Here is a 26,349-nt window from a genome sequence, read left to right as displayed (position 1 = left end):
TATCACGTATGAAGCATGAAGTTAAAGGATTGATATGATCAATCGTAAATTTATATAAAACGTACTGCTTATACAGATGGCGCAAAATTAATCATCCTATTGAAAGATATTATAATGGTTGCAAATGGCGTCGTACGTAAATCATATTTGACATTCGTGAACTAGACAGGCAGTATACAGATTGATAAAACGGGCAAAAATGTGTATCAACACTGGCGGCAGCTACTTGACGGATATCATATTTTTTTCATTTAGTAAAAAAGTTATTCAAAAACAAAATTGATTGATTAATTTTGCGCCACCCTATACTTAAGGCTTACATCACTAACTCCTTTCAAGAACGTCATAAATCAAAAATCGTCAATTTTCAGTTGCGCATGTTTTCGGAATGCACAGTAAATGTACTATATCCCAGCAAAAGCGGCATATTTTAAACTTAATATTTACCCGCTACAGGGCAGAAAGAGTTGTTTTTGCATTTTGAAGATGTTTGATATTTTTTTTAAATATACTAAATATTTTTCAAATGCAGAAAAAACCTTCAGGTTTAATCTAAAAAGATCTGTTGCACAGTAAAAAGTTCAGTAAGTGGCTTGATATTTATTTTTAATACATTGTATTATATTTTTAAACTTTAAAACGTTCCCCTGAAAAATCATGTTTTTTGATTTATGACGTTCTTGAAAGGAGTGAGTGATATCATAGTTGTACAGGAGAAAGTGACCAACTAACAAAACGTAAGACGCACAGGAGGGCCATTTAAGTCACTTTTGCTTGGCAAGAATATAAACATCAATGCAGTTAGTCATTTTTAACAAGTCAATATGTTATACTTCCAAATTTAAAATCCTTTGGGATTTTTTCAGGGCAATATTAAGCTAGTAAGATATCAAATAGTCAACGATCACGTTTTTGTAAAAAATGCACTTGGTCACTTTCTCCTGTATGACTACGATATACAAGATATATCAGCCCTCTAATTTCTAACGATTCTTTATGATTAACACTTTTTCCATTGTCAACAGTCGGTTTTTAGTTGATTGGAAGATATTGTTTTATAGCAATATAGCCGCCAATATACATACATCATATCAATATTTCTAAGAACAAGAAGATTATATATATTATATATGTATATAAAATAGTATATATGCATCAGGGACGTGCGGTGTTTGTTTGAAGAAGGAACGCTGATAAAAATAAAATAAAGCTTTTCGGTTTTTCATTTCAGTGGTATAAATGGTACAAAACAAAGTACATGTTTTCGAGTCGCTTTTTACTATGTACCATATGACAAATAATTGTGATTTTGGACTAGTAACAGACAAGATGATTGCTAGTAAAGAGGATGACTAGTATTTTGGATTTCTGCATTACATATGTGAATACGTTTAGGGTAAATGGATGGTGGTGTGGCCTCCCAGAGTCCAAACGATAATGATCTATTCAGATGTACATAACTCCGAAAGTGCTGAGTGGACTTTGCAGGGCGGATAACAGAAATAGGTAAAATATGTTGTGTATACTAAATTTTCAAGGGATGCTGAGTATCCATAGCATGTATGGGCGGATAAAAGTTATGCTAAAATACGTAGTTCAAAGTCGAAAGCCAAACTTTAAAAAACGTAGTTACAACTCAACACTTTTACTTTTTAATGGCAAAAACGCACTTCCACATACAAATACCTAATTTTACATCAAAAGACATGATTCCACAACCAAAGATGTAAGTCTTCTTCAAAATAAATAAACATACATCCAAAGATGAAGATCTAAGTCAAAATAAGTATTTTTGCGCATTGAGGCGTAGGTTTGTGTTAAAATAAATAATTCTACTCGTAAAAACGCAGGTGTACGTTAAAACTAAACGTCGATTTATGTCCAAAGATGAAAATCTACGTCAAAACATGTAGTTCAGTGCCCAGAGACGTAAGTGTACATAAAAATAAATAGTTCTACGCCAAAAAACCAAGGTTTTATTGAAAATAAACGTAGACCTAAGTCCTAAAGCGCAAATTTACGTAAAAATATGTAGGACTGCGCCTCAAGACTATGTTAAAATTAGTAGTTCAACGTCCAAAGACGCAGGCTTACATAAAAATACGTGGATTCACGTCACAAACTAAAGTTCAAGTAGGCAAACTTACCAATAGAGGTATGGTTTTTCTCGTTCAATGTTTACGGAGTTGATGGGGTCCAGTCGGAACCAGGTTGTGAAGGTGAATCCACTCTCGTGCGGCCATCTCGCCAAAGGGGGCAGCACAACAGCCTGAAAGAGAAAAAAAACATTAAAAAAGGTGATCGCAAAAATATGTCTGAACAGTATTTCGAGTGTGTAAAACGTTCAATCACAAATAATGGATTTAACTCAATTTTTAAGCTATTTATTATACCATAGTAAAAAAATCTTAAAAATAATATAAAAGAAAAATTTCCAATTAATTTCAAATCGTTAAATGTTTCAAAATATTTTTTTTATGAAAAAAAAACAAAAAGTCGGTACCTCAAGTTCAACGTACTCATACATATATAAAGACGTTAGTTTTTTGTCTGCTAGCGACATAAATGTGGTATTACCACAAGGAGAGAGCGAGACAATAAGATTACTCCGTTTTCGTTTGATCCGATTTCCGGCCTCTCGTTTATCGAATGACCGTCACCAGTCGGCGCTTGGCGGCGCTTCGGAGAGGACGAGGAATCTGTGACTCGAGTTGCGAGCTGCGTACTACGATTTCCATAGGGGTCTTTTGGTACCCCGCTTCGGAACATGTGTAATTTTTGGATGATCGGTGTGAGAAAATTTAAATAGTATCAGTTATTAGTTTCTCATTAGGATTCTAAAATACAACCAATTTGGACTATGCATAGATTTTACACCGACTACTGCACCTACATAATTTGCAACTGGATCCAATGTCTTCCAACAGTGTGCAAACCCCCCTAAGATCTAAGTTAAGTTACTCAGGCACCAAGTGCACTCAACCATTTCAGGGTAGTTCGCAGTTGTGCAGCTAGGGGAACATTTCACGAAGTTGATAAAGGGGTGTTGCTGGATATTGCCCCGGCGAGCTCAGCACTGGTAGTTCCACACTAATATGTTAATCCTACTTAACAAATTAAGGTCGTGTACACTGGTGCTTACGTACTGGTATTATGCAATTAGTGCCACTAGTGACATCTGTGACCGGAATAATTGCTTCTTGATGTTTGTCATACAGAATGTAACCGCGAAATAATTACACATTACAACGTACGTAACATTTGGAATGGGTTGATTATCAACTGTATATAACCGATTCTACTCTTAAAACCACACGCGCCCATTGGTGCATAGGGCACTGTATTGTATGGAAGCAGTGTTATGTACAATCATTAAATACATGAACATTTATAACAAATGTTTTTTCTTCACCACTTGACTTCTATTTGATCAGGGTAAGTTAGTGTTTTAAGAAAATATCGCTATATATACATATTAAACAAATTATTATCAATATTTTCTATTTCATTTATTTTTTTATTTCTATACATTTATTTAAATCACAATTTATACATATTTCGAACATTTTTTTGCAGAGACCCACCAAGCCACCTCGTGTGTCTTGTCCGTGGAGTTCTTTTTTAATACATTTTTATTGTTTTTAACGACTTTTGTCACCTCAACATAGATGAATATGAATATTGAAGTCTGGGTCTACGACAGGGCCTACGAATTGTCATAAGCTGGTTTAAGTAATTACTTTGTAGGAATGAACCATAATTATATAAACATATATATGTACAACATTTTGAATGTGTCCAAATACTTGATCGAAAATCTGGGTTTTCTCTACTTAGGAGTTATTTTATTTATTTTTAGGAGTTAGTAGTAATCATAGGTATAATGGTGAATGTTGCACGTGTGTAAAGTGATCACTTGACCAGCCTATGATAGGTCACGAGCCCTGTAAATACCCAGACTTCAAAATTGTAAAAATAACTCCCAAGCGGAATAACCCAGTTTTGTCAACATGAATTTGAACACACAATGTTATTTTCCCTTATTTATTGTAACTGCAGACAGTTGGTAGAATTCCATATTGAATTTTAGTCAGTGTTTGATAATGTCCTAAGAAGACGAAACGCGTCACGTAGTAACATAAATAAATGTAGAACTCATTCCAACAAACCTTATTTCATTTTGAATATATTACCCAATAAGTTATTTTCTCTTTCCGATAATTTAACAGTCGGAATATGTATACAAGTGTCGTAAATTTGTATTATTGCAATCAGCCTCTCCAAATTTGTATTATAGCAAACTCCCTCTCTAAACACAAGTATCTACTTTATTACAGAGGTAGAAATGTTATATTTTCAAATATTGTATATTTACCAACTATTTTGTATATTTAAATATGTATTTGTAAAAACAAAAAATATTTCATTAAAAAAAATGTAGGTAGTCGAACCATTGGAAATTGCCCTAATACTGGCCTGGGGAGTATCCGTTTTCCAGGCTATTATTACTCTATATCCAGGCGTGTACAGCCTTGACTATAAAGTCCTGTAGGAGCCACCCACCCCGTCTAACTGGCGCCACGGAGAACTGCCGAACGTAAAGCGAGACGATTATGTAACTTGCAGACTATTATTCTGACCGGCGAAGCATATCAATAAAGGTTAATCGATAAAGTGACGTGACAAACATGTTGGAATATGCGATTAAACAATACTAAGTCTAGGATGAACGCGACCCTAAGTACGCGAGGATGACTATCACGAAATATATATATCGGTAGCGTAAAGGCAAAGGGGTAAATCGGTATCAGACCAAATTTCACAGGAGAGCAAAAACATACTTGTGAAATTAAATGACTCATTTGTTTTATGTATTTTTATATGTACATATCTTAATAAAACTAAATAAGTATTGCAACTACAGCTATATCCTTTTGCAAGATTATGGAATACACTATTTTAGACATTTTGTGGAACAAATTTAGAAAATGAAAAATTTGACAGATACACCCCTTTGCCATTACACTACCGATACATATATATGTGTGTTTATATATATATATATATATATATATATATATATATATATATATATATATATATATATATATATATATATATATATAAATATATATATATATATGTATATATATATATATATATATATATATATATATATATATATATATATATATATAAATATATATATATAAATATATATATATATATATATATATATATATATATATATATATATATATATATATATATATATATATATATATATATATATATATATATATATATATATATATATATATATACGTATATGTTGTATAAGACCATTGTCCCGAAAAGTGTGCGCCGCGCAAAATAGTCTAGTTTTGTGAAGATATTAAACAAAATTTGTTATGATATTATATGTTTTCTCATTATATTTTGATAATAAATAAGTATTAAATAAACTTTTTTTTTTCTTCTTCGATGTGCCTCTGAAATTTCTTAATTTGGCAGGTATACCTTGAACAGAAAAATTTTGTGGAAAACTGTATTAAAGACCATTATTCATTTCAACCAACAGGTATAGGTGATCTCAAAAACTAACCAGCAAAAAAAATAATTACTGATAAAATATTAATTAATTATATGCTTTTCCAAATGTCCTCACCATTATTGTCTATGTTCCCATTAAACCAAGTCCCGCCCCTTCAAGTTATAACCCCACCCACCTCTACCAATACCTAAATTGTGATCTGTAGATTAAAACCTCTGTAATTTTTGAAACTAGTCGTGTGAAATGAAAAACAACTCAATTAAAAACTCAATACAAGAGTTTAAATTTAAAAAAAATATATATTGTGCTTTCTACTTTTGAAAGCCATGGTCTCTAATGCTCGTGTAGTCAGTCACTAGCAGTATACATGATTTATATGTTTTCCTTTTCAGACAACACTAATCTGAAAAAATATTGTTTGCCCACAAGTATTGAGAAATTTAATACAATATACATAAATGTGTGCACTCTCATTTCTATATTTTCCACTTGATATGATAGAAATTTTTAAAAACATTTTAACGAATAACAAAATCAGTTATTCTTGAATTAATATTCGTCACAAAGTTACAGAAAATGATCAGATTAAAAAGATTAGTCAACTTTCCGAAGGACTCTTGCAGAAAAACTTACCGAACCGGAAATTTTCTCCGACAATATCGATAAATTAATTTGTCACAAGATGTAATTCCCCTAAAGCGTCGATGGCTCAAAAGAGGGGCACATTCTGCCTTTACAACTTTTCGGCGAAATCGAGTTTGGACATTTATAAAATAAGTTAAGAAATTCGCAACAAGAATTACGGGCATATTACAAAAGTTGACACGATATTGCTAATTTACAGCCCAAAGTTGGATAGTTTGAAGTAGCTCATAGCGGCGCCATGAAGACTGCCGGACCGGATATCAGAAAGTTTAGAGGGTTCAGATTCGCCAATTGAATTTTAAATGGTGCAGAACGAAGGGTAAGAGCGGAAGACGAAGTGGATAGCTTGCAAACAAAGATGGACAAGTCGTTATAATAATAATAATAATAATGGCCAATTTATACAAGTATACTGTCGTTTCTGTAAAAGAAATCACCTCAAGGGAGCTTTATAAACTACGTTATATATTACGTAGGCACATTTTTGCAATGAGATATTTACGTTTGGATAGTAACGCAATGCAATTAATGTCTACGGGTAAAAGTGAAAGAGAAAATTTAGGTTAAGTTTGATGGATGAGAGATAAGGATAGGAGATAAGGAAACGTAGATCTTGAGTTAAGATCAAATCTCGGCATAATTCTGGATAGATCTCAGATTCATGGTTAATTTGTTCCAAGTCACGGGAACTGCAACAGCGAAGGCCCTAACGCCGAAATTTGTATTGGGATAACATTTGTGCTCCGATAGTCTTTTGATAGGTGTGTCCAGCAAAGGGTAAAAAAACACGGTTGAAATAAAGACAATAATAATTATACATAATATATGTACTCGCCTACCTCCGTGGTGTAGTGATAAGCGCATTGGGCTACCATGCTGAAGGTCTTGCATTCGATTCCCAGAGGGGGTTGAAATAAATATAAATGATAACCCTCATTTTTCTTTGACTGGTATATGAAGCAAAGGCTTGATCACCAGTCCTTCACGTATTTAATGATCATCATAACACCGTTCACATACGATGCAGTTAAGATGCCTTATGGTGCATAGGGCACTGAACCATTTTGAGGCAGTGTTATCTTGATAGTTAATTGCACGAGGGCAAGGTGATCATTACAGATATTTTTGTACCAGCCCAGGGTGATATTAAATAAATATGAGAGTGAAAATCTTTAAAAAAAAATCCTTTTGGGAATCGAACCTAGGACCTCTAGCACGGTAGCCAAACGCTAAATTTAACAGTTTTGGATATCTCAAAATAAATTTTAAAAAAGTTTGAAAATAATTGAACAACATTCAAAATTCATATTCCACTCCGTTTTATGAGAACATTAAACAGACACTGAAGGCTTTTAATAATGAATGCATCCCTCCTGCAATCAGCCCTGTGCATTAAAGCCTGCTCTTCTGACGTCACAGCCTTAGTGACGTCCCATCACCCGACCGAGCTCGAAATAATATATTATTCAACCGCAGGGGATGGTTAGGAGCTTCCAGGCGTCTGTTGGACAGAGGATAATAGGAGCATATGAAAAGTAAGGGGGAAAATGATCACCATACGTAATAAACATAATACAAAAGACTGATTTATATTTTCTCATTTGTTATATTTTCTAATTTTTTATATTTTCACATTTGTTTATTTTAAATATGCTTCTTACCTTATGTTTTTCGCATTTATTTCTTTTAAATATGCTTCTGATGCCTATTTATTATACCTGTTTATTGTTTTTATATTATGCCATGTAATAGTTTTGGTTATTTAAAAAATATATTTTTTGCTACTTTATTATTTGTGTTCCAGTCTTGTTCCCGTGTCCCAAAATGAGAAACAGAAATTACTCATCGGGAATGTTATATGTATATATGACTTATGTCTGTAATATGTTTTGAAATAAAAAATAAAAAATAAAAATTGAATATGACATTGCGTATCACTGGTTTAAAAAATTAATGCAATATGTTCAATACGCATGCAATATCGCGTCGAAATTTCGAAGCAATCTGTGAAAAACTTGAGGAAATTTGAGATTTTGAACAAAGTATTATATTTAAAAAAAAGAGAAATATTTTTGTTTTTATTATTTACACAAATATTTCAATTTCATATTATTTCTGTGAGCCTAAGCGGCTCATTATTAGAAATAGGTATCGAATTGTGGTAGAGTGGGTTCGAACCCAGAAATTCTAACGAACGTCCGAAACTCTGACAAAAGTCGCGACACTAACCACGGGACGACAACCCGACACATTTTTTGGCATTAAACGATCGCATTTTCACAGAAATTACGATCGTCAATAAGTAATGACCTTAATTCGACAAGAAATACCGCGGTTAAACATCCGAATAAGAGAAAAGGGTCGCCGGGCAACAAGCAACAAGCTAGCCACATAAAATATGAACATCGTGCGGTGGGTCGTAAGCCACATTCTAGAACAGGGGTCGCCAACCTCTAGGACCAAACAAGAGCCAAACGTGAGTAGCTAAACGGGTTGGAATTTTTTGGGGAGGCAATTATTAAATTACAATAATTTAATTTGATTTATTGAATGTTTAAAAGAACCTATAAGTATTTTTTAAATAACAGATTTTAATTTTTAATTTTGGTTTTACCACTATTTCTTGAAATCCGTTGTGACACGTGTTTTGCTAAATTCCGCATCATATTCAAACACCGTATGTAAATACGGTGTTTGAAAATAAAGCGGAATGCACCGAAACACGTGTCACAATAGAATTGACAAATTAGTGATACATACTAAGAAAAATTAAAATTAAAAATGGATAGATTTTACCACAAAGTGACTGCCGAATCCAAAATTTTTCAGAGATACTTTTTTGGTCAAATTTATACATTTATCATATATGTATAAATTGGCACCAAAATAATTTTGATAACGCCGTTTTCTATTTAAATAAACATTGTTTTCTGGTGGTCAAAAAAAATTTAAAGGAATATTTTAACATTCTATGATTTCTATTCTTTTTAAAAAAAATTTAACGGACTTAGCCAATTTGTACATAATTTATTACATGTTGTATACTTTATCATAAAATAAAATGCAATTTTTTCTTTTTAAGTATATTATTGGTTCAAAAAGTTCTTATCTAAACAAGGATGAACATACAAAACAAGGAATTATGCATTAGCCTGACACATTGTAATTATTATTGCTTCATAGTGACATATTTCAGATATCGATATGGTCCTCGAAATCAATGCCAAGGTTTTGCATTCGGTGTACAGGGGTATTGTAAAAACTTATCTAAACAACGATGAACATATAAAAACAAGGAATTTTGCAATAGTCTGAAATATTGTAATTAGTATTACTTTATAGTTAGGAAGTGACATTTTACAGATATCGGTATGGTTCTCGAAATCATTGCACTCTGTATTTAGGAGTAATGTAAAAATATTGACTAAGTCATTTTAGTAAATATTTAAAATTTATGAAAATAAAGAAGACCGAATAAAACTTAAGTCTTTAACTTTGTCCGCCTCCGTAATGTAATGGTCAGCACGCTCGGCTACCATACTGGAGGTCCCGGGTTCGATTCCCAGGGGGGGGGGGGTAAAATAAATATTAGTGATTTTTTCACTGTAATATTTATTCAATATTACCCTGAACTGGTGCCTGAAGCGGAGGGCTGATGACCTTTCCTTCTTGTGTTAATGATCAAGATAACACTGCGTCTATATGATGCAGTGCCCTATGCACCATTGGGGTGCGGATAAGGTTTTTTTTAATATTTGTTTTATATTTATACATTTAAATATTGTAATTTCTTTTGCGCACAGATTATTAAAAAAAAAATGTAAAAAAGTCAAATTGCTTTGAAAGAGCCACATGTGGCTCGCGAGCCTCACGTTGCCGACCCCAGATCCAGAACACTCTCCCCATTAACAATGCACGAGTGTTCTTAACGGTAACACGGCACGTTCCTTTGCGGAGGAGATTAAATGATAAAGTTCCCGCTGAGCCCTGCTAATCCGTGTGTTCCCCAAATTTCTTGCTTATCGCGGTACAAGCGGAAAGCCAAACATTCGCTCCATGTAAGAAGTTAAAATAATATCAAATCCCGGAGACCGAAATTTAGCGCAGTGGCGCACGTTTCTGCGAAAATTTTATATTACAAAAAAAACGGATAAGGTAATTTGGAAAAAAAAAATATAATAGGAGCCTTCCTTTTTTAGTTCCTTGACTAACCCCTTCCCCTTACTTTCCCCTATCCTTATTTATAGAAAAATTTTATATTTTATATTTTAGTTATTATACAGACCTGAATGATGGAAGTTTAACTTCTGAAACACGTAGTCTATAATAAAACTCAAGTGGTAAAAAACAAAGTGTTTTCTTTAATTATTATAATAGGAGCCATTGCGCAAATTTATAATTTATTTCATTTAAATTTTTAATTTTTTTTTTCTATTTTTATAAATTAAGGCGCTCTTACGCAATCTGGTATCATGGGTTCGATTCCCGGAAATCGCAAAAATTACAGAGATTTTTTTCACAAAATTTTAGTATGTACGAAAACTATATTATTTATTTTGAGTGTGTCTAAATACTTGTTCACAAATCTGAATTATCTATTCGAACCTCACATACCTACAAATTGAATGAGTCTCTGCTTAATTAAAGCTTTCCTCATTCATCACCATATATGGCTTATGTGAACTCGCGCGCACTGTGCTACAAGTTAGATCAATATATCTAGAAGTTAAAAAATTTCATATAAAATTGTAGTCAACAATATTTTTTTGATAATATATTCATCCATTTATTATTATTATTATTACTTATACACTTTAATTTGATTTCTGAAATAATATTACGTATGACAAAGTTGACGTATGACGTTAGAGATTACGTTTTCTCTGCGACTAGTTCTTACGTTACATTGAAAATCAATCGTTACGTAGTATGTACATTATATAATTTGATTTTTCACAAAATTGTACTGTATATGTGAAACAAAAATTATTTTTTTCCTCTTAATATCAATGTAAAACATATTCCTCACGATTAAATATATAATTATATCCGAGCATACCTACCGTAAAAGTCATTACGATAAAATTTGATATTATAAATCACGTACGCGTAAGCTTCTGAAATCAAGCATGTGCCTTTAGAATAATGTCTAAATAACATCTGCTAAGGTTGTCGTAATCTTCACATTCATTATAAACTTCGACTTCGGCACTGAAATGTGGCACGCCACTGCTTTATATGCTTAGTTTCAGGATTTAAACAAGATAAACAGCTGAAGGATGGAACTCATTTGTTTAAGTTAATCAGACGTGATAGAATACGGTCGTATGTGTGTGTTGCTTACCGCCGTATTATTTGTAAGGTCGTGGGAAATTAATAATATTACTCAAATTCAAAATGAAAAGGCTTTCACGCGTGCGAGCAATCAAAGGAAAATGGAGAGAAACAATTATTTAGAAAAATATCAAGGGTATTGGATTTACATTAAAAAATACTTAGATTTACATATATGTAATGTGAAAAATAACATTCAAAACATTTGGGTGAATCCGAAATTCTTGTTCATAAATCTGGGTTTTTCCACTTATTTTAGGAGTTATTTAAAATAAAATTACCTCTCAATATACATAAAGAAGACTAGTGAATTTTTAATTGAGTTTACACATAGTAAAAATCACTATTGATGGTGGTATTGACAATACAAAACATTAATTAAAAATGTATAGATTTTACCACAAAAAGACTGCCGAATCAATTAATGAAAGAATATGGAAGTCTGAGTATAAACAAGGCCCAGTAAATACCCACACTTTCATATTCTTCTGTATCTTGTGATACCAAAATGTGAATACTAATAAGTTAAGATCCGTTTAAATGATATAGGTCTTCTGTAAAGATTGATGAAAATTTGAATTCTGATGTATTGGTCATCACACGATGACCGAGTAAGAGAATGTGACAATATGTAGTTTGGTGTCGTAAGAAACATTTAAAAAGGAACTAGATCACAAATCATTCAGGATAGAAACTGGCACACCTATAGAATAAGCAGTAAGAGTTGCAGAGTCTCAAAAAAAATTGAATAGAGAGTCTAGAATAGAAGAGAAGAACAGTAAAGGAAGAATGTGATCCTCATCCAAGAGAAAACCAGATAAAGAAGTAAGGAATGAGTCCGGAATTATATTTAGGACTTTTTAACGAACTGACGTCCAACTAACTCTAAAAACTAGCTACAGCTATGAAGCTGCGTTTTTTTTCTTCCTGGCAACATCTCAACTTATCGTATCTGTAGAATGTTAGGGTCAGCTCTCATGGTTCTCAGGTTGAAGGTCCTTCTATCGTGGACAACGTCACCTGAGCCATAGTTCGAATCATATATCTTTCTGTAACATCCACAAATTTTTAGGTCTCCCTCTAGATGTGTTTCGGGAAAGATCCACGGCGATTGCCTGGTTCACAATATGATCAGGTTCTCTGCGTCCTATGTGCCCATACCATCTTATAACCATTCTTTTCTCTACCTTACTATTGATGAAAGGGTGAATTCTTTATATATTCGTGGTGCTTTGTAGTATTTGTCATGTTAAATTTGGGAAACAAGGGTAGACAAATGGCATAATCACTCTAATATCGACACTATTGTCTAACATCCAAAAAAAACAATTTAAGATAAAAAAATGTTTCATCAATTAACTGTTAAAAATCCAGTTCAAACATAACATTTCAAAGGAAAACAGCATGATTACTGAAGGAGAAATAAATGAAATTAAAAAAAAACAATCAATTTTAAACTTCAAAAAATACGGAGAAATGTGGTGGCAAAGTTGTGTCGGCTTTTGAAAACACAGGCAATGAAAGTTATACCGACAAGTCGAAAGTTATAACTACTGAACAAAAGTTTAGCCGATTTCATTAATATTTCCAACGATTTTGATGGAAATTTTATCAATTATTTTGAGGCGGATGATGGCTGGGGTGTCAAACGTGTCAAAAGTCCCCATTGGCAGTTGACAAGTCATTGAGAAAAGTGTTAAGAAGGGGGTTGAGAATAAATTAACTTAGGTTCTACGAAAATAATTATGATATTTATGAAATTCACAAACAAACAAAAATATATTAAAAAAACACGTTAACAGAAAGTAATCAAGAAATATCTCAAGAGGTAATGTAATATATAAAACCAAACAATATAATAACAGGAATGCATATTTTCAGAGTTCAAAATTAATGATATTTATCGTTTTGTGCAAAAGGAATATGTAAAAAAAATAAGTCCTTGATTACAAAGCGATAAATTTAAATTCTTTTAGTTTTTGGTTGGAACCGCTTTGACGTCGGGAAAATACATCAATTACATATATACAGGGTTGTTTATGGTGAAAAGGGTTTTAATAAGAAAATTCATCAATCTAGCACAGATCAATAAGGTGCCTAATGTATTTGAAAAGGTACGCTTAACAAAAACCTACACATTTTTTTAAATTTGAATATTACTTGGTTACGACCATTTTTTAATATTAAAAATAGTTACATTTTGTTAATGCAATTTCTTTGAATTTCTACTTAATACAATCCTATAATTTTCGTTGCACTCAGCCTCTCCAAAAAAGAGACAGCTCTTGTTATCACAGAGGGACATTTTTCTTCTTTTTTCCATTTTTTTATTATTATGAAGATTTTTTTTATCAGCTATTATTTATTGAATTCTATTAAGACTCGTGTTTCAAAGTATTTAGCATCATAACCAAAATATGCCATACGCGAAGCTTACGTGAAGCTTAGTATAAATTTTAGAGTTAGGTGCGTTCTAAGTTATTTAGAAATGTTGCAGGATATAGAGAGAGTAGAAGTTGTTTCTTAATTTTTATCGGTGGGAAAAAGGACAATGGGCCTCAATTCATTGTCATATTGTTAAGTGTGGGTTTATTATTTTTCACATTGTAATAAAATTTCATTGTTTCAAATGCTGAAGACTATAAATTTTTATTGTTACCATACATGTGTGTGCTAGTTATCTATGAAATAATAAACGAACTGTAAAAAAAACATTATTTCTTAAACACAAAGCATCGATATATGATTCACAATATATTTTAAGTAATAATGATATTTATCAAGAAATAATATTAAAAATGGACAGATATTACCACAAAACGATTCTAGAATCGATAAATGAAAAACGTATAACTTGAAATTTAATTCTCTATAAATATATCTTATAAACGATACGGGGAGGTTTAAGCAAAATAAATATGTATTTCCTTAAATAAAAAATATAATAATAATCACAATTGGAGCGTAAATTAATTCGAAACGAGTAAATACAAGTATTGAGGTCACCACATCCATTTAAACGAAATTCCGTATACATATTAGCATCGTTTAGGGGTAAATAGAAACCGTTTCACGTATGAAAAAGGAAGCACTTTTTTAATAAAGGCTTAATTGTGTCTCGCTCGAAGTTTCCGCTCTGTGGATTTGCCTTCCCCGTGGCAAAAGAGGGATGAAGGAAGCGTTTAATTTATAATTCCCTGATAAAAGAGGCAGGCTTTAAACTTTTTGTTTTCGTCCTGGCATTGGGCGGTACTTACAAAAGTCACCGGGATCGACAAAACCACACGGGATAAGTGGCCAGTTAAATACAGCGACTCGACTCCCTAAAAAGGCAAATTTTTCATCATACTTTTAGGAGAATTAGTGATAATTATTTACAGCGTCCATAATTCAGCGGTAGAATTTACGCAACGGCGGTTATATACCTTGAAGTCCAAATGCCATTCCCATCGGTGTGTATAAATAAAAAATACATGTATAAATATAAAAAAAAAACTTGTTAATTAATATTAACACTCGGCTACCGTTCTGGAGGTCCCGGGTTCAATTCCCAAGGGGGGTAAAATAAATATAAGTGATTTTTTCACTGTAATATTTATTCAATATAACCATGGACTGGTACCTGAAGCGGAGGGCTGATCACCTTTCCTTCGTGTGTACGCGATCAAGATAACACTGCGTTAATATGGCACAGTGCCCTATGCACCATTGGGGTGCGGATAAGGGTTTTATTATTTTGTTATTATTAATTTTTATTGTTATAAATCTATTTAATGATTGGCAGTTTAATTTTTAGTACTCCATGATTTATATTGTAAACGTAAATATTAAAAGCAAACAACAATATTTAGGGTCTACAAAGTTGTGTTTTTATATTTTTTTAATGCTTATTTCGCCTTGTTAGGGCATTATCAAACGACAGTAGTTTAATTGACAAAACAATTGACACGAATTTTATTTTGAATTTTTGTTTTTAGGTACATAGATACATTTTTTATATTTTAATTATAATATGTATTAGGACAATTTGGAACCGGACTCCGGAATAACAGAGGTCAGATGCTGGTAAACTTTCTACATGCTAACAAAATGTTTTGCATGAACACATTTTTCAAGAAAAAACCAAAACGCAAATGGACCTGGAGAAGCCCGGATGGTAACATAAAAAACGAAATTGATTTTATTATGGCCAATAAGATGAGCATAGTCACTGATGTCTCAGCGATGCAATGTTTTAGTACCGGAAGTGACCACCGTCTCGTTCGAAGTACTGTGCACTTAGACATCAAACTAGAAAGGAAAAAGCTGATAAAACAAAAAGTAATACGTCCGTTAAATGTTCAGAGCAAGCTTGAGGAAATTTTTCAGCTTGAACTACAAAATCGATTCGCAGCACTGGAAGAGATTGATGACACTGACAACGTCAATAAACTTAACGACAGAATCGTTAATAGCATTAAAGAAACTGCCAAAAAAGTCATAAAGCAGTGCAAAAAGAAAAAAGGGTCAAAACTCTCAGACAAAACGATAGCTCTCATGGACGAACGTCGTAAAAGCAGAAGCATCCAAGACTACAATACCCTGAACAAAAAAGTGAAAAAATCCATGAGATTTGACATTCGTCGTTCAAACACACAGTATATCATGGAGATTGTTGCACAAGGCCGAGGGTCAAATGCATTTAGCAGACACACCTCTATAGGACAGGCCCAACTTTCCAAACTAAAGACACACGATGGGAAGATAACAACAAATCTTAATGATATACTGAAGGAAATAGAACATTTCTATGGGTTATTGTATTCATCTACGATACCAAATCCTATTGACAGAGCTGCGGACGACAAGAGGGCTACTCTCACAAAGCACTGGTCTGAAGACATCCCAGATATAAGTATATTCGAAATTAAATCGGCCCTAAAACAACTTAAAAACAACAAAGCCCCTGGAGAAGACGGAATTACATCTGAGCTCCTGAAAGTAGGAGGAACCCCTCTGTTGAAAGAGCTTAAAAAACTATTCAACAAGGTAATAGAACATGGAGAAACCCCGGCGACATGGAGTACGAGTATTGTGATATTGTTCCACAAAAAAGGGGATAAATCACTACTCAAAAACTACCGACCCATTTCCCTTCTTTCCCATGTATATAAAGTATTCTCCAGAATTTTAACAAATAGGCTTACGGGTCGATTTGATGAATTCCAACCTCGAGAGCAAGCCGGATTTAGGAAAGGCTTTAGTACTATCGATCATATCCACACGCTAAGACAGATCATACAGAAAACCGAAGAATATAATCAGCCACTCTGCCTTGCCTTTGTAGACTATGAAAAGGCATTTGACTCAATCGAGACATGGGCAGTACTAGATTCACTACAACGCTGCAAAATAGATTATCGGTATATAGAGATAATAAAATCTCTATACAAATCTGCAACAATGATGGTCCAGCTCCATGATAGCACCAACAATATATCTATAAACAAAGGTGTTAGACAAGGAGATGTCATATCTCCAAAACTCTTTACAAACGCCCTAGAAGATATCTTTAAACTGCTGTCCTGGACGAAACGTGGAATAAATATTAACGGAGAGTACATTTCTCACCTCCGATTTGCAGATGACATAGTGCTAATAGCCGAATCACCCGACAAGCTTCAAGACATGCTCTACGACCTTAATGAAGTATCGAATAAAATTGGTCTGAAAATGAACATGGATAAAACAAAAGCCATGATCAATAGTCATATTTCCCAGACCTTTGACCCTATTTCCATTGGAGGAACACAAATAGAGGTTGTAAACGACTATACCTATCTGGGACAAGTAATACAACTTGGGCGAAATAACTTCTCAAAAGAAATCGACAGGCGCATACAACTGGGATGGGCAGCATTTGGAAAACTAAAGTACATTTTTAAAGCGAAAATTCCGCAATGTCTAAAAACTAAGGCATTTAACCAATGCATCCTCCCTGTATTAACTTACGGCGCAGAGACGTGGAACCTAACAGCAAGTCTTACTCATAAAATAAAAGTCACCCAGCGTGCTATGGAGAGATCCATGCTCGGAATATCGCTAAAAGATAGAATCCGAAACGAGGAAATACGCAGAAGAACTCAAGTAGTGGATGCTACCCAACGAATAGGCACACTCAAGTGGCAATGGGCAGGACATATCTGTCGAAGAGACGACGGTCGATGGGGAAGAAAAGTATTGGAATGGCGCCCAAGAACTGGCAAACGAAGCATCGGCCGACCCCCTACAAGATGGACTGACGATATAAGAAGAATAGCGGGAGTGACCTGGATGCGAAAGGCGGAGGATCGAAGAAGATGGAGACTCATGCGGGAGGCCTACGTTCAACAGTGGACGGACACAGGCTGATGATGATGATGATGTATTACGGCTCGTTAGGCATGGCCTGTGTTGAGCCGAAATACTAACATGTTAATATATTTTTTTTAATTACTAGATTATTTACATTACACATAAAAGATACAATAAGAATTTACAGTGGAAAGGTTTTACAATAAAATAATTACAAATATTAAGCCTGGACTCTAATTAATTCTCTTCCCACCTTGTCCCTACCAACGAGGAGCAACCATTGACGGACACTGTTTTTAAAAACATGATCACTTTTATATATGTTTTTACAAAAAAATATATACAACTTAGAAGACTCTAAAAATCAGTTTTTGATTTTAATATTTAAAATATTGTTATTAATCAACTGGTCAAAATTGAAGTATCTTTAAAAAAATGTTATTTCAGACTGTGTCTCCTAAAAAATTAAACTTTTGGATAATGATACCCTACCTTGAAAATTTATTTTATGTATTAATTGCTAAATCAAACACAGATTTAATGAGTCTACTAAGTTTTATTTTATTGTAAAAAAAAACAGATAAAAATTAATATTAAGACAATTGTTTCGCCTAGTTATGGCATTTTCAAACAAATCTGATGTTAAATGGACTGAGGGTCCTTAAATAGCTATACAATTCATATTTATTTTTTTATTTTTATTCATTTAATATATTTACATTTTTATTTATAACATAATACATTTGAATAATTTATACATATGGAGAACTTTTATATTTCGATTCGCTGTGCCTCTCCATAAAAGAGACTGTGCTCTTGTGCTTGGAGAGGGACTTACACTCGTGGTTTAATGTTATATAATAAAAGATATAATAGTCTTTTTTTGTATATTTTTTCAAGATTTAAATGTATAGAGCATTAATTTTTTTCTTAAGTATTTTTTAATAATCTTTTTTTTTTTATTTCTTTAGGGAGTTTATTGAAATGTTTGATTGCCAAATATTTGAAGTTTTGCTGAGATTGCTTGGTGTTGTATTTTGGAGTAGAAAAATCGTTTGAGAATTTCGATGACACAATATTTGATTAATATTACAATATTAATTTTAAATACATTATATAATATTACAAAACCAGTCTGACGATGTCGGTAACGACGAAACCCGGTTGTTGGTCAAATAAAATTCATGTGGAAAAAATTACATGGTTGTTATTTTATTACATATAACAAAACCACACGTAATTAATTTTGTACACATTTACAATATTAATTTTTATGTGTTTTTTAACAGTAAAATACAACTGTCCACCTCTATAGTGTAATGGTCAGCACGCTCGGCTACCGTTCTGGAGGTCCCGGGTTCGATTCCCAGAGGGGGTCAAATAAATATAAGTGATTTTTTCACTCTTATATTTATTTAATAATACCCTGGACTGGTACCTGAAGCGGAGGGCTGATCACCTTTCCTTCATATGTAAACGATCAAGATAACACTGCGTTTATATGAAGCAGTGCCCTATGCACCATTGGGGTGCAGATAAGGGTTTTATTTATATATTTAAAATACAACTTAGCAAACTCATAAAATCTGTGTTTGAATTAGCAATAAATACATAAATTAAAATGGAGTTCTACAAATTAAACGCCAAATCAATAAATAAGTTGAAAATTTATACTGTTCTCTACAGAGGAGTTAAATGACGGATCCACCCTTTTAGCAGGAAGAGAGTCTGTTTTCCATTTGTCCGCGGGAAGAGAAAGTTTAGTGTAAGGTAATGATCCAAAACTAATTACTCGCTTCAAAGCGAACGGCGAATAGTGACTACGACACGGTACATTTACAAGTCGTGCCTAACCCATTTCGAGAAAACTTTACGACTTCTAGATGTTTTTCTTTTGACTTACAAAGCGAACTATTCATACAAAAATGTTAGTAATATTAGTAAACCACTCACCGAGATTTTTGTCTACCAATTTAGAGACGTACTCGTCTCTTCCTCAGGACAATAAGTACACCATGCATGCAAACAATACTACACGTCACTGCCATAGCACTTATAATCAAAATAATCATAACTGATGGTATCGGTTTCAACGAAACCCAGCCACTGATCAAATAAAATATTTGTAGAAAAAACTACATAATTGATATTTAATTAATCTTCTTCTAACCCTTATCAGCACCCAATGGTGCATAGGGTACTGTATTGTATTGACGCAGAGTTATCGTGAAGGCAAGGTACTATACTTAAGGCAAAGCTCTTCAGGGACCAGTCCAGGGTACATATATATTTAATAAATACCATATTAGAGTGTTAAATAATTCATATTTATTCATCGGGAATCGAACCTGGGACTTCCAGGGAACTAAACACGCATCATTACACTACAGAAGCGAACAATTGATGTTTTCTTTATTTTTTTTAAACGCAAGATAACCATCAAATTATGAGAAAGTTTTTATTAAATTTTCATCAGTCGTCTACTACTCGGGTTTTTTAATAATAAAAAAAATTAAACAAATTTCAGCCAATACTTATCAATATTTCTTTAATTTTTACAAAAGTTTAAAAAAATCCATGCAGTGCTTAATTTTAATGATTGACCGTTGAATTTAAAAAAATGTCTGGTTTTCTGGGATTTAAAAAATGCGCTGATGTTAAAAAGTGTGGTTTTGCAATTTTGCGTAGGCATGTAAAATATAATTTAATAATAAATGGTCGAAATTTTGTTGTGTAGCCGGAAAACCACTATAGAAAGGATAATAAATGAACCAAGCATCATGACGGGCGGCGTGAAAGGGTTGGGTAAACGTTGATTATGAAAATACCTCGACTGCGAGATTGCGCATACATACCTTCAAAATAGTGGCTAAGGGGGTTAAACTTAAGAAATAAGGGCAAAAGTGTCAATTATGTACGAGATGGTAAAATAATGCGAAAGGCACAATTGATGTAGGCCGGCAAGGCCAAACAACAAGAGGCCAAGAAGGCCGATTAATTTAAGCCGTAGGGCCAGCGGACGAATGCAATCGGCGTGGTTATAATTTTAATAAAAAAATATTAATTCCATTGTTAAGGAGATATTTGCAAACACAGAATTCATTCCATCGGAGACATTACATCGCTCACTCCTTTCAACAACGTCATCTATCACAAAACATGATTTTTCAGGAGATCGTTTAGAATAAAATATTTTCATGTAATAAATATTCTTTAAAGTACTTATTTTAATTTATGCTTTTAAATTAAAATAAGTACTTTAAAGTCATTAAGGTTTTCATGAACTATTATTATTTCATAAGTATAAATACACAAAACGCTCGCTCCTTTCAAGAACGTCATTTATCAAAAAACATGATTTTTCAGGAGATCGTTTTTAAAGTTTAAAAAATATAATAAAATGTATTAAAAATAAATATCAAGTCACTCATTGAACTCTTTACTGTGCAACGGATCTTTTTAGGTAAAACCTGAAGGTTTTTTCTCCATTTGAAAAATATTAAGTATATTTAAAAAAAAATATTAAACAATACCTTTTCTTCAAAATGCAAAAAACAACACATTTTGCCCTGCAGCGGGTAAGTATTAAATTAAAAATATGCCGCTTTTGCTGGGATGTAGCGAATTTTCTGGGCATTCCGAAAATATGCACAACTAAAAATTTACGATTTTTGATATATGACGTTGTTGAAAGGAGTGAGCGATATATCGTCAATAAGACATCTGGAAAGTGTGAGCTAACTGATATATTAAATAACATCAAAAACAAGATACTCAATTTGATCACCAGAATGTCTAACATATCAATTCCTCCAATACAGGCTGGTATTTTAAACATAAAAATATTTTCCGTTGTTGGGTCGAATTGCTGAGGCAAGTCTAGAAATAGGATAAAGTTTTGCCGTGTAATGCCACCAGCGACCCTGGTCTAGTCGAGTTGAGTATAAAAAAGGATGAAATGAGACGAAGCAGACAGTATCACCGGTCCTGCGCTTATAAAAGTCTCTAATGGAGCTTTTATTAAACAAGGCAGATGTTTAGTAAACCGCTCGGTGAAAGTTTAAGTGGCAGAATCAGAGAGTGGTTTATTTTATCACCTTTTGTGCGATAAATGACGTGGAATATATTTTGAGTGTGTCCAAATACTTGTTCACAAATTTGGATTATCTCCAATTAGGAGATATTTTATATTATTTTTATTTTAATTCTTAATTAATGTCCGAAAAATTGAATAAATCGTTATATTATTCTAAAATATCATTAATATTTAAAGAATTTACATTGCGGTTAGTCATTTTTACTTTAATATATATTTTTTTAGTATTAGTACCTACAATATAACCACTCACCGTAACGGTCAGTGGTTATATACTAATATTACTAAAAATTTTGTAAAAAAAATAAAAAAGCAAGAATCCTTATACCATTTTTATCGTCGTAAATAGCAGTTTTTGGCAATTATTTTTCAAATAAAAAATTATTCAAATATAATTGAACGTTGTCACGGTATAAGTTTTCCACGATAAAATGTCAAACAATATTGAATAACATTTTAAGTGTGTCCAAATACTTGTTCACAAATCTGATTATTTCCAATTAAAATAAGAGATAATTAAAAAATAAATAAATTAGTCAAATTATAAGATTAAATAATAAAAATGAAAATTATATTTTTTGGCGTTTCTCGTGTGTGTGATTATAATCCAGGATTCGGACCTCACATACTAAAAGAGTTTCTACTCAATAAAATGCTTCTTTTCATCTCACCAATAGATGTCTCTAGTGAAGTTCTAGTGATTCAAGTACTAGGATTCTTGATTGGTTCATATATAAAGAACTTCCAAGAATTTGAGTAGTGTGGTTGTCAATGAAGGGTAGAACTGGTGAATGTTTAATATTGGTGAATGTAAAGTGATCACTTGAATCAGCCTATGACGGTCGTCAGCTCCGTAAATGCCCAGACTTCCATATTCTTCTTCATCTTTGATGAGATGTTAAAAAATAATATGACATTATCATTATTTGTATCAAAGGGAAAACCAACGTACTTGGTAAGGTAGAAGTAGTCTGGTGTAATAAAATAAAAATGAGAATATAATATTAACAAAGGAAGTACCCACCGATCACATGTATCCCGTTTCAAGATGAGTAAAGCCGAAATTGTGGCTTCTGTGTTTCGTGGTCTTATGTAAATATCACACAGCCCCTGACCCTAATAACCTGAACCCTACTTAGGCAACCTACTAAGGTTTTTAATATTTGATCCATCCCTAAAGACCATCGCTTTAGGGACAATGTTTGCGAAAGTCGACTTTTGGTTTGGCCTAACACCTTAATATACAAAAAAGGACTGTTAGCCGCTCTGTGGCGGCTAGTATTAAAGATCCTGAGTGAAGCAAAAATAAAAGATTAAATGAAATTTTCAAAACTAACCATCGCGTCACTTCCCCGCAGGGGTAGGTAGAGATAATAGAACGCCACACCACTCTGTCTTTGCAAACATTTTTCGCCTCTTACACGTTCATGCATTTAGTCATACATACCCGACGATTATTACGACTCCTAACCTGACCACTTTCCAGTATTTCGCATGCCTGATCGTGCCAAGTTTTCCTCGGTCTTCCTCTGTTTTTGTTACCAATTACATTCGCCTCATAAATTTGTTTTACACAGTAGTGGTGGCTGTATTAATAACCGAAAAACTTGTCAAAAGCTTTTGTAATAATGTAATGCTCTAGTTGAAATAAATCTTCTTTCCATGTTCTTTTTCACATCTGTAGTGATGACAAAAATGTAAAAATAACTGCTAAGTGAAGATAATCTAGATTAATCCAGCGATAATCCAGAGATAATCCAGTGAACAAGTATTTGGATACGTTTAAAATATTGGAAACGTGTAAATTTGTCCATTGTTAATGTTCGTCTTTGAATACAAAAAAAAAGAAAAAAGAAAATTGACTCACAGATCCTTTGCGCCCAGGGAAGCTGAAGAATACATCTGGACCGTTTCTGTGTGGCATCTGGCGAAGGACGTTTAGGAGTTTAGCAGAGTGCCTCGGCTGAAAAAAGGAAGAAATTAAAACGTTAAAACACGTGGATAAAAATTCACTGAAAAAAAATACTTGGTACCTACTCAGAATGATATTATGAGAACGCTTCGTAAAGAATGTTTGCACTTAAAATTATTTACGAACAATTCACCTTTACTGAGACGAAAAAAAACGTAAAATCTTCAAAAACATTAGTAAAAGTCATAACAAAAAAGGAAAGATGCAGAAGGAAAGAGGGAAGCTTAAAGTCAACTTTTGTTGCGGTATCCTCTCTTAAAGTCTCTTTAAGAGCTTAGAATAAGCTCGTATTACTGAAAATACAAAGCATAAAACCGTTAAAACAAATAGTAAAAAGTCAGTATGTCATTGGGCTTTTTCTTATCCCATACTTTTTCGTTGAATAATAGATTTTTGGAAAAACACGCCAAGATTCATATGTATTTTCCATATGGAAAAAACGTATATTTTTTTTATAAACTTGTAAAATAAGCTACCTACTAATAATAATATCAACAGCTCTGAAAAAAAATCAATAATAGTTTTTAAAAGTAGAAGCAAGTAAAATTTTAATGGCAATAAGACTATGTACTACTGCTAATACTAGTCACCACGCCGTTCCACTACAGGGGTAGGCAGAGAGGACGGAACGCCGCACTGGTCTGTCCACACTCCTAGTTTCCTTCACATCCATACATTTTGTCATAAATGCCCTCCTATAACGTAGACTTTTGACACCACCGGATTTAATGTTCTGATTGACCTGGTCTAATAAAATCCAACTATCCAATTTTTTTTACTATCCAAATGGGATCCGGTTCCAAACGATTCGGATAATAAAAGATCTACTGCTACTGATCTACGTTGCGATGCCCTTATCGAAAATTCTTAATGATTATATCGTTATAATACAGCTAAATTTTATGTTGATTCACGGATATACTTCCTATTCACGGCCTAAGAAGGATCACTCAATAACACAGGAGTAAGAGGAGCAACGTTCAACGCTCCAACGTTGAATATCAAAATCGAAGTCTACACGTGGAGGGGAACCGACAAAAAATGGGAATAAATCAATCCGCTTTGAACCCAATTAAAAAAGGTTTAAAATCCTAGCAACGACACGAAAATGTCCTCGAACAAGGATCCTCGGATAATTGAAAGGTTTGTGTTTCAGTTGGCGTTTCAAACTCCAGAAAGAGGATGAATTTTTAAAATGAAAATGTTCACAAACTCGAATTAATTACAAGGCTTCTAGACAAATTAGTCGGAACACATTTTTTTACTGGCGGCCTTGTAAAGATCTCCATAAAAAAAGATAGCTTTCATGTATCCCGACAAGTAACTAATTAAGTACCTAACCATCACGCCACTTCCCGCAGGGGTGGGCAGAGAGAAAAGAACGCCACGACACACTATCTTTGCAAACAATCTTCGCCTCCTTTGTATTTATGCAACTCTTCAAACATACCCGCCGATTATTCTGACTTTTGATTTGGCCAATTTCTAGTATTCGAAACACTCGATCATGCCAACATTATCTCGGTCTTCCTCTACTCCTATTTCCAACAACATTCGCCTTAAAAATTTGTTTTCCTATTCTTTCCTTACTCATTCGTTCTACATGCCTAAACCATCTCAACACACCTTTCTTCATTTTATCGATAATTTTTATCTAAACCATGCATTTTTTCACCATTCGAACATCCATCATACATCGTTTTACCGTATATTTTTCCGAGCCATTATACTTTCATCCGTCTTTTGCCAACTCCATGCTTCAATTCCATACATTATTTTGTTTATTTTTTAAAACTTCTTGTACAGAAAGGAAATGTGTACATTGACGGGCTTCTTTCAAATATTCCAACCAACCAAAAACAGACTAGTGATATTGGTCAAAACGTTTGATACCTTATAATAACCGTTTACAATCAGAAGGTAGATAGTGCTTGAACACAAAACATTAATGAGTAAGAAAGAGCATTAGGGTTGGTACTAGGACTCCGTTGTGTACTGCCAGTTAAGCTTACGCTGATAGACTATAATTTGCTACAACTGATTTCAGTACACCATTTACTTTGTTCAATCAATCAAGTAACGACTTATTTCAAACGTGAAAAAATAGGAAAACATTATTTTTTGACATCTTAACATAGATGAAGAATATGGAAGTCTGGGCATTTACGGGGCTGACGACCGTCATAGGCTGGTTTAAGTGACCATTTTACACACGTGTAACAATCACCAATTCTACCTATGATCGACAACCACACTACTCAATTTCTTGGAAGTTCTATATATATATGATCCAATTTCAAAACATTGTACAATAATCACTATAATTTTCACTAGAGAAGTCTATTGGAATGGTGAAGAAGCTTTTTTATTGAGCAGAAACTCTTGTACTTGTATGTGAGGTCCGAATCCTGGATT

At 33.2% G+C, this 26,349-nt stretch overlaps 1 protein-coding gene across 11 annotated transcripts in view; it reads right to left on the bottom strand.

Annotated features, from left to right (window-relative positions):
* Positions 1 to 26,349, bottom strand: part of rg (A kinase anchor protein rugose) — a 620,520-nt gene that overhangs the window by 328,630 nt on the left and 265,541 nt on the right. For all 11 annotated transcript variants that reach the window (XM_088271658.1, XM_088271653.1, XM_088271655.1 and 8 more), the window contains exons 5-6: positions 23,830 to 23,925; positions 2,148 to 2,269 (exon numbers count right to left, since the gene is read on the bottom strand). In XM_088271658.1, coding sequence (XP_088127784.1) covers positions 2,148 to 2,269; positions 23,830 to 23,925 — 218 coding nt within the window. The remainder of the gene's footprint in view (positions 1 to 2,147; positions 2,270 to 23,829; positions 23,926 to 26,349) is intronic.

This window comes from Brachycentrus maculatus, unplaced genomic scaffold (assembly GCF_059751285.1).
Source record: "Brachycentrus maculatus isolate JH-2025_06_01 unplaced genomic scaffold, ASM5975128v1 h1tg000454l, whole genome shotgun sequence".
In the NCBI taxonomy this organism is placed as follows: domain Eukaryota; kingdom Metazoa; phylum Arthropoda; class Insecta; order Trichoptera; family Brachycentridae; genus Brachycentrus; species Brachycentrus maculatus.
This window is presented reverse-complemented; position numbering and strand designations above follow the sequence as displayed.